Consider the following 15,614-nt stretch of genomic DNA (forward strand, 5'->3'; position numbering starts at 1 on the left):
ACTACTATATATCAGCCCAATTAAGAAGCTTGTTCTGCTGGGGCAAGCCAGACTACAGAGCTAGATGGAAACAAATTGAGAATAATGTATCAGGGGGAGTACCAATCGAGGCAAGGTTAGGGCATAAAAGACATGTTAAAAACTTACTGGAAAAAGATAACAGTTGGATAAACCTCTCCTTAAAATGATGGTTAAGGGTCCTTACCAGGAGTGACTTGCTGGAGGAAATGAAGATATTAAGATGGTGCTCACATGATCTTGATTTCACCCCGAGCAAGCTAGATACAAAATGTAAAGGCTTGGGCCAAACATGGTCTTCCTTCATATTGCACATTTTTCAGCAAAGGAACCATGTTTGATTTTCAAACACTAAACTAACGATATGGATTGAATAACGGTGATTTTTTTTTAGATTTCTACAGGTACGTCACTACTTAAATAGTTCCCTGTCAGACAGCCAGAAGGCCCTTGAAAACCCTTTATTAATAGTTTTCACCAGTGCATACACATCAGACACATGTGGGATGAAAGTAATCTCAAAACTTTACCAACCTCTTCAAGATATTAAAAAGGAAAATACTTTCTATATAAAACACAAATGGGAAAACGAAACAAAAACCCATCCCTGACGAAGTCTGGACAAATGGCTGTACTTTTCAATGGAAGATCTCGAGCTCAGGCACCTACAGGATGTTTACTTGGAAGATGCTGAGCAGGTACTTTTTCAGCCCTGCTCAGTCATCACATCATCGAGGGACCCCAGCTGCTGGAGGAAATGTGGTTCTCAGTTAGCACATCACTACCATTTGTTTTGGGCTTGCCCTTTACTAGTAACTTTTTGGCAAAAGATCCATATGGAAATTGAAATAGTACTACAGGAAAAAATCCCTTTAAACTGGGACGAATTTCTATTTGGGCTCGTACATTCCAAACTCCAAAACAAAACAATTACTTGGAATTCTTACTGTTGCAGCAAAAAAAGCAATAACTAGAAAATGTCTCAAAGCGGATATCAATTCTCTCGACAACTGGTACGACAAAATCCATGTTATGGAAAGAATCACCTTCTCAATGAGGCTTCAGGAAAACACATTTGAAGAAATATGGAAAAAGTGGAGAATTTACATATCCCAAAGACGACCATCCCTTGTTTGACTGTTTCTATACACCGATTGAATGTATATGTATAGGTGTGTATTGAATGTATATATGTATGTTGATATGAATGCATATGTACATGTGTAGACATTTGCTATTTCAAACAACCCCTGTGTACTTTTTCGTTTTTATTTTACTTTGACTAATTTTGTTTGCTATTTCATTTGTCACTTTCGGGTCTCTAAAAATATATGATTTGAAAAACTGTACTTGTATTATAATGTGACCCCAAATAAATAAAGAATGAAAAGAAAAGAAAAGAAGGTTGTTTTGTGTGTGTAAGCTGGTATTGTCATCTTATCATACTGGTGTGTCCTTTTTGTGTATTCAATGCTATAATTGAGATGCCCATTAGCTGACGATCTTATGTGCATCGTACCCTTTTGAGCAGGCGCGGGGCGTCAACATCCAGGGCGCAGCGGCGCTGCACTCGGGTGGTGGAGCCGTCCTCGTTGGTCTCCTCTTCCACCACGTCACTCGCCACAAACATAGGGATCAGGTGACATGTGGGGAACCGGCGTTCATAAGCCTGAAAAAGAAAAGGAAGCAGAATTGTCAGCTCACACACAGGTTTTTAATCTGGGAGGATATCTTTTAGGTATTCAGTTTCATTCTCAAAGAGAAAAGTTAAAAAGGTTTCCCTGTTTCTAAAGTGCTGATTCTCTGTCTGTTACTTTAGATGAAAACAAGGAGCCCCTCCCCACGCCCCTCTGAGAGACATTTGGTTACAAAGAACTCAATGGTGCTCTAGGAGGAGATTCAGGTGATAAGGGGGGGGGGGGGGGGGGGGGGGTTACCTTGGTTGGTGATTGGCTAATGGTTGGCAAAATCTGATCAGCTCATTTTCAGACAAGTTTTTATAGAAATGGATCAGGACAAAAGAAAGATAGGGGACACCAATGTTGATGTAAGAAGAGACCAATGAAGAAAGAGGGGACAGCATGTTGATGTAGAAGAGACATGAAGAAGAGGGGACACATGTTGTGTAGAAGAGACATGGAGAAGAGGGGACACATGTTGATGTAGAGAAAGACATGAAGAAGAGGGGAGCAACAATGTTGATGTAGAAGAGACATGAAGAAGAGGGGACAACATGTTGAATGTAGAATAGACATGAAGAAGAGGGGTACACATCGTTGATGTAGAAGAGACATGAAGGAGAGGGGACACATGTTGAATTAGAAGAGAACATGAAGAAGAGGGGAAACATGTTGATGTAGAAGAAGGACATGAAGAAGAGGGGACACATGTTGATGTAGAAGAGACATGAAGAAGAGGGGACAAACCATGTTGATGTAGAAGAGACATGAAGAAGAGGGGACACATGTGATGTTAGAAGAGACATGAAGAAGAGGGGACACATGTTGATGTTAGAGGAAACATGAAGAAAAAGGGACACATGTTGATGTAGAAGAGATATGAAGAAGAGGGGACACATGTTGATGTAGAAGAGACATGAAGAAGAGGGGACACATGTTGATGAAGAAGAGACATGAAGAAGAGGGGACACATGTTGATGTAGAAGAGATATGAAGAAGAGGGGACACATGTTGATGTAGAAGAGACATGAAGAAGAGGGGACACATGTTGATGAGAAGAGACATGAAGAAGAGGGGACACAGTTGATTAGAAGAGACCATGAAGAAGAGGGGACCATGTTGATGTAGAAGAGACATGAAGAAGAGTCGGGACACATGTTGATGAAGAAGAGACATGAAGAAGAGGGGACACATGTTGATGTAGAAGAGACATGAAGAAGAGGGGACACATGTTAATGTAAGAAGAGACATGGAGAAGAGGGGACACATGTTGATGAGAAGAGACATGAAGAAGAGGGGACACATGTTGATGTAGAAGAGACATGAAGAAGAGGGGACACTGTTGATGTAGAAGATGACATGAAGAAGAGGGGACACATGTTGATGTAGAAGAGACATGAAGAAGAGGGGAAACATTTGATGTAGAAGAGACATGAAGAAGAGGGGAAACATGTTGATGTAGAAGAGACATGAAGAAGAGGGGACACATGTTGATGTAGAAGAGACATGAAGAAGAGGGGACACATGTTGATGTAGAAGAGACATGAAGAAGAGGGGACATATGTTGATGTAGAGAGACATGAAGAAGAGGGGACACATGTTGATGTAGAAGAGAGTAAAGAGACATGAAGAAGAGGGGACACATGTTGATGTAGAAGGAGACATGAAGAAGAGGGGGACACATGTTGATGTAGAAGAGACATGAAGAAGAGGGGACACATGTTGATGTAGAAGAGACATGAAGAAGAGGGGACACATGTGATGTAAGAAGAGACATGAAGAAGAGGGGACACATGTTGATGTAGAAGAGACATGAAGAAGAGGGGACACATGTTGATGTAGAAGAGACATGAAGAAGAGAGGGGACACATGTTGATGTAGAAGAGACATGGAGAAGAGGGGACACATGTTGATGTAGAAGAGACATGAAGAAGAGGGGACACATGTTGATGTAGAAGAGACATGAAGAAGAGGGGACACATGTTGATGTAGAAGAGACATGAAGAAGAGGGGAAACATGTGATGTAGAAAGAGGACATGAAGAAGACGGGGACACATGGTTGATGTAGAAGAGACATGAAGAAGAGGGGACACATGTTGATGTAGAAGAGACATGAAGAAGAGGGGGACATATGTTGATGTAGAAGAGACATGAAGAAAAGGGGGACACATGTTGATGTAGAAGAGACATGAAGAAGAGGGGACACATGTTGATGTAGAAGAGATATGAAGAAGAGGGGACACATGTTGATGTAGAAGAGACATGAAGAAGAGGGGACACATGTTGATGTAGAAGAGACATGAAGAAGAGGGGACACATGTTGATGTAGAAGAGACATGAAGAAGAGGGGACACATGTTGATGTAGAAGAGACATGAAGAAGAGGGGACACATGTTGATGTAGAAGAGACATGAAGAATGATGGGGACACATGTTGATTAGAAGAGACATGAAGAAGAGGGGACACATGTTGATGAAGAAGAGACATGAAGAGAGGGGACACATGTTTGATGTAGAAGAGACATGAAGAAGAGGGGACACATGTTGATGTAGAAGAGACATGAAGAAGAGGGGACACATGTTGATGAAGAAGAGACATGAAGAAGAGGGGACACATGTTGATGTAGAAGAGACATGAAGAAGAGGGGACACATGTTGATGTAGAAGAGACATGAAGAAGAGGGGACACATGTTGATGTAGAAGAGACATGAAGAAGAGGGGACACATGTTGATGTAGAAGAGACATGAAGAAGAGGGGACACATGTTGATGTAGAAGAGACATGAAGAAGAGGGGACACATGTTGATGTAGAAGAGACATGAAGAAGAGGGGACACATGTTGATGTAGAAGAGACAAGAAGAAGAGGGGACACATGTTGATGTGGAAGAGACATGAAGAAGAGGGGACACATGTTGATGTAGGAAGAGACATGAAGAAGAGGGGACACATGTTGGATGTGGAAGAGACTGAAGAAGAGGGGACAAATGTTGATGAAGAGAGACATGAAGAAGAGGGGACACATGTTGATGTAGAAGAGACATGAGAAGAGGGGACACATGTTGATGTGGAAGAGACATGAAGAAGAGGGGACACATGTTGATGTAGAAGAGACATGAAGAAGAGGGGACACATGTGATGTAGAAGAGACATGAAGAAGAGGGGACACATGTTGATGTAGAAGAGACATGAAGAAGAGGGGGACACATGTTGATGTAGAAGAGACATGAAGAAGAGGGGACACATGTTGATTGTAGAAGAGACATGAAGAAGAGGGGACCACATGTTGATGTAGAAGAGGACATGAAGAAGCAGGGGACACATGTTGATGTAGAAGAGACATGAAGAAGAGGGGACACGTGTTGATGTAGAAGAGACATGAAGAAGAGGGACACGTGTTGATGTAGAAGAGACATGAAGAAGAGGGGGACCGTGTTGATGTAGAAGAGACAAGAAGAAGAGGGGACACGTGTTGATGTAGAAGAGACATTGAAGAAGAGGGGACACGTGTTGATGTAGAAGAGACATGAAGAAGAGGGGGACACATGTTGATGTAGAGAGACATGAAGAAGAGGGGACACATGTTGATTAGAAGAGACAGGAAGAAAGCGGGGACACATGTTGATGTAGAAGAGACAGAAGAAGAGGGGACACATGTTGATGTAGAAGAGACATGAAGAAGAGGGGACACTGTTGATGTAGAAGAGACATGAAGAAGAGGGGACACATGTTGATGTAGAAGAGACTGAAGAAGAGGGGACACATGTTGATAGTAGCAGAGACATGAGAAGAGGGGACACATGTTGATGTAGAAGAGACATGAAGAAGAGGGGACACATGTTGATGTAAATGAAGCAGAGGGACATGAAGAAGAGGGGACACATGTTGATGTAGAAGAGACATGAAGAAGGGGGACACCGTTGATGTAGAAGAGACATGGAGAAGAGGGACACATGTTGATGTAGAAGAGACATGAGAAGAGGGGACACATGTTGATGAGAAGAGACATAAGAAGAGGGGACACATGTTGATGTAGAAGAGACTGAAGAAGAGGGGACACATGTTGATGTAGAGAGAGACATGAAGAAGAGGGACACATGTTGATGTAGAGAGACATGAAGAAGAGGGGACACATGTTGATGTAGAAGAGACATGAAGAAGGGGACACATGTTGATGTAGAAGAGACATGATAAGAAGAGGGGACACATGTTGATGTAGAAGAGACATGAAGAAGAGGGACACATGTTGATGTAGAAGAGACATGAAGAAGAGGGGACACATGTATGTAGAAGAGACATGAAGAAGAGGGGACACATGTTGATGTAGAAGAGACATGAAGAGAGGGACACATGTTGATGTAGAAGAGACATGAGAAGAGGGGACACATGTTGATGTAGAAGAGACATGAAGAAGAGGGGACACATGTTGATGTAGAAGAGACATGAAGAAGAGGGGACACATGTTGATGTAGAAGAGACATGAAGAAGAGGGGACACATGATTGATGTAGAAGAGACATGAAGAAGAGGGGACACATGTTGATGTAGAAGAGACATGAAGAAGAGGGGACACATGTTGATGTAGAAGAGACATGAAGAAGAGGGGACACATGTTGATGTAGAAGAGACATGAAGAAGAGGGGACACATGTTGATGTAGAAGAGACATGAAGAAGAGGGGACACATGTTGATGTAGAAGAGACATGAAGAAGAGGGGACACATGTTGATGTAGAAGAGACATGAAGAAGAGGGGACACATGTTGATGTAGAAGAGACATGAAGAAGAGGGGACACATGTTGATGTAGAAGAGACATGAAGAAGAGGGGACACATGTTGATGTAGAGAGACATGAAGAAGAGGGGACACATGTTGATGTAGAAGAGACATGAGAGAGAGGGGACACATGTTGATGTAGAAGAGACATGGAGAAGAGGGGACACATGTTGATGTAGAAGAGACATGAAGAAGAGGGGACACATGTTGATGAAGAAGAGACATGAAGAAGAGGGACACATGTTTGATGTAGAAGAGACATGAAGAAGAGGGGACACATGTTGATGTAGAAGAGACATGAAGAAGAGGGGACACATGTTGATGTAGAAGAGACATGAAGAAGAGGGGACACATGTTGATGTAGAAGAGACATGAAGAAGAGGGGACACATGTTGATGTAGAAGAGACATGAAGAAGAGGGGACACATGTTGATGTAGAAGAGACATGAAGAAGAGGGGACACATGTTGATGTAGAAAGAGACATGAAGAAGAGGGGACACATGTTGATGTAGAAGAGACATGAAGAGAGGGGACACATGTTGATGTAGAAGAGACATGAAGAAGAGGGGACACATGTTTGATGTAGAAGAGACATGAAGAAGAGGGGACACATGTTGATGTAGAAGAGAGACGTTGAAGAAGAGGGGACACATGTTGATGTAGAAGAGACATGAAGAAGAGGGGACACATGTTGATGTAGAAGAGACATGAAGAAGAGGGGACACATGTTGATGTAGAAGAGACATGAAGAAGAGGGGACACATGTTGATGTAGAAGAGACATGAAGAAGAGGGGACACATGTTGATGTAGAGAGACATGAAGAAGAGGGGACACATGTTGATGTAGAAGAGACATGAAGAAGAGGGGACACATGTTGATGTAGAAGAGACATGAAGAAGAGGGGACACATGTTGATGTAGAAGAGACATGAAGAAGAGGGGACACATGTTGATGTAGAAGAGACATGAAGAAGAGGGGACACATGTTGATGTAGAAGAGACATGAAGAAGAGGGGACACATGTTGATGTAGAAGAGACATGAAGAAGAGGGGACACATGTTGATGTAAGAAGAGACATGAAGAAGAGGGGACACATGTTGATGTAGAAGAGACATGAAGAGGGGACACATGTTGATGTAGAAGAGACACATGTTGATGTAGAAGAGACATGAAGAAGAGGGGACACATGTTGATGTAGAGGAGACATGAAGAAGAGGGGACACATGTTGATGTAGAAGAGACATGCAGAAGAGGGGACACATGTTGATGTAGAAGAGACATGAAGAAGAGGGGACACATGTTGATGTAGAAGAGACATGAAGAAGAGGGGACACATGTTGATGTAGAAGAGACATGAAGAAGAGGGGACACATGTTGATGTAGAAGAGACATGAAGAAGAGGGGACACATGTTGATGTAGAAGAGACATGAAGAAGAGGGGACACATGTTGATGTAGAAGAGACATGAGACATGAAGAAGAGGGGACACATGTTGATGTAGAAGAGACATGAAGAAGAGGGGACACATGTTGATGAAGAAGAGACATGAAGAAGAGGGGACACATGTTGATGAAGAAGAGACATGAAGAAGAGGGGACAACATGTTGATGTAGAAGAGACATGAAGAAGAGGGGACACATGTTGATGTAGAAGAGATATGAAGAAGAGGGGACACATGTTGATGTAGAAGAGACATGGAGAAGAGGGGACACATGTTGATGTAGAAGAGACATGAAGAAGAGGGGACACATGTTGATGTAGAAGAGACATGAAGAAGAGGGGACACATGTTGATGTAGAAGAGACATGAAGAAGAGGGGACACATGTTGATGTAGAAGAGACATGAAGAAGAGGGGACACATGTTGATGTAGAAGAGACATGAAGAAGAGGGGACACATGTTGATGTAGAAGAGACATGAAGAAGAGGGGACACATGTTGATGTAGAAGAGACATGAAGAAGAGGGGACACATGTTGATGTAGAAGAGACATGAAGAAGAGGGGACACATGTTGATGTAGAAGAGACATGAAGAAGAGGGGACACATGTTGATGTAGAAGAGACATGAAGAAGAGGGGACACATGTTGATGTAGAAGAGACATGAAGAAGAGGGGACACATGTTGATGTAGAAGAGACATGAAGAAGAGGGGACACATGTTGATGTAGAAGAGACATGAAGAAGAGGGGACACATGTTGATGTAGAAGAGACATGAAGAAGAGGGGGCACATGTTGATGTAGAAGAGACATGAAGAAGAGGGGACACATGTTGATGAAGAAGAGACATGAAGAAGAGGGGACACATGTTGATGAAGAAGAGACATGAAGAAGAGGATTTTACATAATAGGTGACCTTTAAAGAGGTCATATTGTGGTTAGGGTGTTTCCCTTTCCTGTAGTGTGTAATATAGCTTTCTGTGCATGTAAATGGTCTGCAAAGGCTCAAATCCATGTGTTCCCTCCAGAGGGAGTTTCTCTCCCACACACTCCGCCCCCAGCCTGAAACGCCTCCATTGGACTCCTGTGTTTTCTTCCGCCACATAGTGACAACATTACTTTTTATCATTTACGCTTCTATTGGCTAGCACTCCAACACTTTGTACATGCATTTGCTTAGAGGCGGGACATTTCCAACACATCTGTAAGCAGTTGACCAATCCCAAGAGAGCCAGACAGCTAACCAATCAGAGCAGACTGGGCTCTGATTTCAGACAGAGGGTGAAAAGAGCAGCACAGGCAGTATGAGACAAATAAAGAGCTTTTTGACATTAAAGCACGGAGACATGTCCCAGTAGAGGAACTTAACACTAATATTAACCTGTAAATGAGCAGAATATTTCCACTTTAATGGTTGTTCAAATGCAGGTTCAAAGCTGACCCGTAGCACTTTGCAGCATGAGAAACATATAAATCCCTATAAACTTTAAGCATGTAATTCCAGCTTATATAACAATTATTAGAAAACAGTTTGCATACTCTATAAGAATGCAAGTATTGAGCCAAGAGTGACTGGAGAATGTGAATAGGTGGGCAGAGAATAGCTGCTGCAATCAAGTGAGAGACCACAACAAAGGCTCCTTTTCCTTTGCACCATTCCAAACTTCTCACTGGCCCACATTTAACTAAAGCACTTTTTAATTCCTTTACAATAAAGGGCTTAATACACAACAAGAGCTGCTGTGCCCACGGGTCACACTGTGCCTCCAAATGAAGTGTTCTCATGAAAGCAACACACAGGCAAACTCTGCTCTTATGCAACAGGGCCTTGGCTGGCAATATTCTTACTTTTCTTTATAGTCACAGTTCTTACATATTGGAGCAGATGTTGCATGGTTGCAGCAAAGTCTAGAGACCAGGCTAGACTCAACAGCAAACTCACTGGGCTGGAGATGGCATGATAACGCTGAGTTGGTCTGAGACTCTTATATCGTATATCCTTCCTGAAAAACCCAACAGCGATTTCCTTCATTTTGGAAACTCTGTCCAGAATTGAGTTTCTAAGACATGAAAGGATGCCTTTATCTAAGTGATTGAGCAATTGGGTGAATAGTGACATTTAAAAAAAGGAACAGGGAAGGAAAAACAGACTGGGGGGAATGTTGCAGTGCAAATCTACCACTTCATCAATGGAGATGGACAAGATAACCGTGCCTGAGAAAGTGAATCAGGGAAAGACTTTGCGAGATCAACTGAAAGAACAAGTGATGCTCACAAGACTGTCAGGGTCGGCTGAGTTAGTGTCAGCAGAGTGTCTCGAATAAAGGATTGGTTTTCCATGGAGCACAGGACAACCCTCAATATGTCTTTAAGCTCAATTGAAAGCCATGAGAATGTAGATCACTGTGCCATGAATGTCAAAGTTGAACAAAAGCTAGCACATTTGAACCACTATTAATGATTGAGTCATTTGCATAACACTGTTTAATACAAATGTTTAATTTGTATGACTAGTGATCTTAAATCAGAGCTGCACCATTTGGAAAAAACGATCTAACTAGTTGGGATTATTATGACTGATAATGCCATTGCAGTATGATTTGCAATGTCAGCTGGTTTATATACAGCTTTATTCCAGCAGCCATCGCATAAATGACCAAGTTTTAGCAGTGTGACACGGATGCTATGCCTATTTATTTATTAACTTTTTGGATTGCTGAAGCGGACTTATTATTTGCTAACCACGTACGTCCTGCGATACTGAAACGTTATATTAAACAGCCCTAGTTAAGACAGTTGTTTTAATATTTATTTTTAGACTTTATTAGAGAGCTAGATTTGAAAGGAGGAGATGGAGGATGTGATGCAGCCCGGATTCGAACCTGCGTCCACTGCAATAAGAACTGAGCACCAGCAATTGGGCTGCCATTTCAGCAGCAGCTGTTGTGTGCGAGTCGGCAGTCAGTAGGGTTCAGCAGCTCTTGGCATACCACTGCCAGGGCTACTGAGCCACCCAGCTGCCCACTGTCCACTGACCGAGTGAATGCTGAGCTCTGTTTTTCAGCCCTGATGCTCTGGAACACTGAGCGCAGGCTTTGTACTGCCGTCAGCACAACACCACTGAGTGTAAACACATTAAAAACAACCATACACCAACAACAAACTCGACCACAAATGCGTATTTTAACACAATAGGATTACATACTGTACAAAAACATAGGGTTTACACTATGAGACAGTAAACCACTAAAGGGAAAAAGAAGCCTTGTACTACTCAATGAAACAAGACAAAAGTAACAAGCAGCACAACTTTTAGCTGCCCTTTGTGCACTGAAAACAACCATGCTGTTTTAGTGTAAAAAAAACAAAACAGGAGGGTCATGATACCAGGTTATTCCTGAAAAAGTGAATGTAAGGGCCTGCTCCACAGTGTTGCCAACTCCATAGTAAGGAAAGTATCTATTGGCTGTCCGAAAAGTCGCCAGAAGTCCCTAACGTCATCGCCTAATTTGCATATCATGTAATGGCGGCTGTAGGAGAGAGCATGACAGAGAGGAGTAAAAAAACGTTCCACCCCCTTCAAGGATCAAAACTTGAAACCACCAGAGTCAATCCAGACGACAGTAGATCAGAGTCAATTGTTTAGTATTAATGAATGGCAGCTTGCTTTGAGTGGCAGTGTCATAAGGCAGTGACCTGTTATTCTTTAAAACTCTAACTAACTCTACTGGAACATACACATTTTGTCTCATCAATCTCTTGAAAGTACTTCCTGCGCAAGTGGTATTTACATTAGAACATGTTAATTAAACTCTGTTCTATATTTTGTCCAGGATGTGTCAACTCAACATCAACAGGATCTAGTCTGCATTTACCTCATGACACTTTCTAAACCCTCATTCAGTCACACGTCATGCTGTGACGTTCTCTGCAGGCGTGACTCACAGTACACAGCTACATGTGAGTATGGCTCTTCTTGTAATGTATTTAGGAATAGTACAGTATGGTGCTGTATGGTTATAGGAACCACATTAGTTCCGCTAATTTGTAATAACCTGCCCTAGGCTGATCCATTCAACTATGGGTAATACAAACCCTCTGCCTATAGGTCTCTTGGGACCAATATCAATGTGAAAACACTACTTCCTTGGTAGCATGAACCATCTCTGGAGATAATGAAAATGGTTGTGTAATCAACACAACAGAAAGCCCTGAGGTCGGCCTCTGCTATTTTTATCAGCTGGCTTTTCTGGTGAATGGGAACATGGGAACATTTTGGCAGTTTTAAGATGAAGGTGCTTAGAGAGGAAAGCTTATGCCCCGGCCACACGAGGACGAAAACGGCTAAACGCATAGGATTAACGCAAACGCAATCGCAAAAAAGCTTCCATCCACACGCAATAGTCATCCGGATAGTGTCTGTCCACACGAGACCGCTCCGTTTAGCTCCAACCGCTGGAGAAGCTGCAGTACATAGCAGGAGCCTGTACGTGGCGCTGTAACTTCCTCCACAAAAGCAGCGAAGAAGCATGGTTGTCACGGTTGTCCTGTTTATTCTCTGCGGTGGGGGCCGAGGGAACCGGGCAGAGTTTTTCGCCAGTCAACGTGTATTAAAGTTTAAATCTTCCGACAAAATTATAAAAGTGCCGGTCAAAGGTCTTCTTTGTTATTTATTGAGCTTTAAAACAAATGAATAACGACTCTATATAATATAATAATAAAATACACGGAGCCTCTCTTTTTCCTCCCTCTCTTTGGACAGCGCCAGTGTCTGTTTCATGCAGCAGCTGATCCAGTAATGAGTGACCCGGCCGACAGTAAAAATAAACATATTTATAACTAGTTTAGGTAGTTTGAGAGGTGTCTCCGTCCTGTCAGATTAGACTTCACTCGCGTTTATGTCCATATCGAGAGAAAGATAAATAATCTGAATTCAGTGTGCAGTTTACTTTGACGCGGGGGTGAGCAGCAGAGGTGGGGAGAGGCGGGGCTATTGCCTCATCATTATCAGAAAATGATCGTATAGGGTGTACACACGGAGCCGTTGGACCCCCCAGAGCGTTGCGTATGCCGTTCTATCCACCTTGGGACCCGTTATCGTTTCCGCAGTCGTTTAGTGCCGTATTCGGTCGTCCTCGTGTGGCCGAACGGTCTATATGACACTAAACAGTAACGCAAACGACCGTTTTCGTCCTCGTGTGGCCGGGGCATTAGAGATGATATGAAAACACACTGGCAAACAAACACAGAAAAGCTGAGACACAGCAAACTATCTGACTGCATTTCCTGCTAATATTCAGAGGAAAAGTACTCACTACAGAGTTTTATGAGAAACACTTGACATGTTGTATTCATAGGTTTAGTCATTTGGAAGCTATTTGGAGTACGCCTTTAGTTGGTGTTAGGACAAATAAATGAGTCAGGATGACTTGTTGTAAACCAGGGATATGGTTTATTTTTAGAGGGAAAACAAATGACATGGTTAGCCAAATTAGCCAACTCTGGAATGTTGACATTTAGAGGAAAACTGCAATGTTTATTAATGTGAACCGTCCCTGGTTAATAAATAAATATACAAATACACCACAAACAGAATAAGACAATAACGTGATGCAGTAATGAGTCCTAAAACCCAGAAAACAAAATGAAAGTTCTTAACGTCATCACACGATGTGCAGCCATGCGACCGTGATGTAGTTTGTTTATGGCCGAACCTTAGCTTTTTATTTCTGGCAAATGCTTTACGTTTCTAAAACCGTATAAGTGATGTAGATATGTGGAATTATCTTGCGCAAGAAAATGTTTAAGTAAAATAAACGTGTGTTTGCCAAAGATCTTGTTTCTGCAATATCACGAAATCCAATGGGAAAATCCCATTGCTTTTTGTTGAAGGACACCTTGCGATGCTAACTTCCGCAGCTGCCTCAACATCACTGCACCTGTCTATGAAAACATATAATATACATTTATCCAGGCTAACTAAAACAACTAACCATAAGTAAGAAAGTCTGCAGGAATGTTCTCCTCCACTCTCCATGTTGATATGTATGTTTAGACACACCTCAGCTGACTGATTACAGGTTCCTGGATGTGCTTTTCAGGGGCGTATGAGAGAACATTCAGAAACAATACATGCTCATTTGATCCCTTCCTGCATACATAGAAAACCTTCTCTCTGTGGACAGCACACAATGTGGATAACGGCATGGGTATTGAATGATTTTTTCCTATTTTTCTGAGGAAGGGAGATTCAGGAAATCCAAGAGTTCCGAGGGGATACATAATACATTTTAAGATTACAAAGGGCTTTATTTACAGGCATAACATACTACTTTGCAAGACAACTCGAGCGTTGGCAGGCAGCCCAGCCATTATCTGGCTTTGGTTTATGGCAATACAACAACAACAAAAAAGTTAAATATAACTCCAAGCACGATCCAAACAAAAACAGGAAGAGAATAAGAACATTCCAAGTTGTTATGTTATTATTAATAACATGCTGAAGTGTAAGTGTGATATCTCTGCTGAAATCACAACTTTACTTTGAGCAAATCAAGGACTGCTGAAAATATGAGTCAATGAATTTGTTTGTAGCCTTTATTTAACCAGGTGAAAGCCCCTTGAGATCAAAAGATCTCTTTTTCAAGGGTGACCTGAATTGATTAGTTGATTGAGATACTAACATTGTTAATCAGCACTTTTTCTCTGGTTGTAGTTTCTCAAATGTGTGGATTTGTTGCTTTTCTCGGTGTTGTACTTATATACGTTTAAAATCGTTGGGAAATGTAATGGCTCTGGCTTAGGTCAATTGTAATGGAAATGTTTCATTATTTTCTTATGTTTGTTTTACCAACCAAGCAACTATTTGACAGGGAAAATAGTTGCTTGTTGCTGCTTTAAAATCAACGTAGCCTACGTTATCAAATTGAAGAAAAAAACATTGAAAAACTCCAACCTTGCCCTGAAACAGTCAGGCTTATTGGTTTGTAATAATGAATGTCTTGGTCCTCTCTACACCAAGACATATACAATAAAAAGATAAGCAGGTATGTTAACATGTCTGACACAACTAACTATATTGTCACACATTATATATAATTAAATCACCTAACCCTAATGTCAATTAAGAAAACAAGGCCACAAGAAGTAACATTCATACCAAACAACACAGATGAGCAGGAATGTGCTTGCACTAGGTGTGTCAGTAGTTGACCTGCATTTGCTTTAAAGCAGGGGTGGGGAACCTCCGGCCTCCGTGCCGTATATGGCCCGCCAGAGCATTTGGTATGGCCCTCGAGGTAATTTAAAAACACACGCAAAAAAGAAAAAAATGAAAGAAATCTAGACCGCAAAGGAATTAAACAAGCGAGTGCCTGTTTTTCCTGGCCAAGGTCAGGGTCCTTGAACAAGCCTAACGTGTCATCACGTGGTATATGTCTCGTCTGACAGTGGTGTAGTTCTGACGGAGAGCACCAGAACGTCGCTCCGGCACTTCCAAAAAGTGCAGAACCCATAAGGAGCCGTACACATGCTGCAGTTTTTGCTTGGCTGTGTCTTTAGTTGAAAGCCCAGTGGCGATCTGTTCATCTGTCATCCTGATCATACAGTCAATAACTTTGTTGTTATTAGCATCTGGTTAGCTAGCTATGCTAACGAATATAAGAAGCTTTTTCTACAACCAGTGAGGTAAAGGCACATCTTTAT

The 15,614-nt window shown here is 42.0% G+C and overlaps 1 protein-coding gene across 1 annotated transcript in view; it reads right to left on the reverse strand.

Moving 5' to 3' along the window:
* The window catches only part of si:dkey-237i9.1 (SEC14-like protein 1), a 49,264-nt gene that overhangs the window by 17,177 nt on the left and 16,473 nt on the right, over positions 1-15,614 (reverse strand). Inside the window, 1 exon segment of the mRNA XM_034240362.1 lies at positions 1,538-1,687. Within this exon segment, the coding sequence (XP_034096253.1) occupies positions 1,538-1,687 (150 nt within the window).

The sequence above is a fragment of the Gymnodraco acuticeps genome, unplaced genomic scaffold (assembly GCF_902827175.1).
Source record: "Gymnodraco acuticeps unplaced genomic scaffold, fGymAcu1.1, whole genome shotgun sequence".
Taxonomy (NCBI): Eukaryota; Metazoa; Chordata; class Actinopteri; order Perciformes; family Bathydraconidae; genus Gymnodraco; species Gymnodraco acuticeps.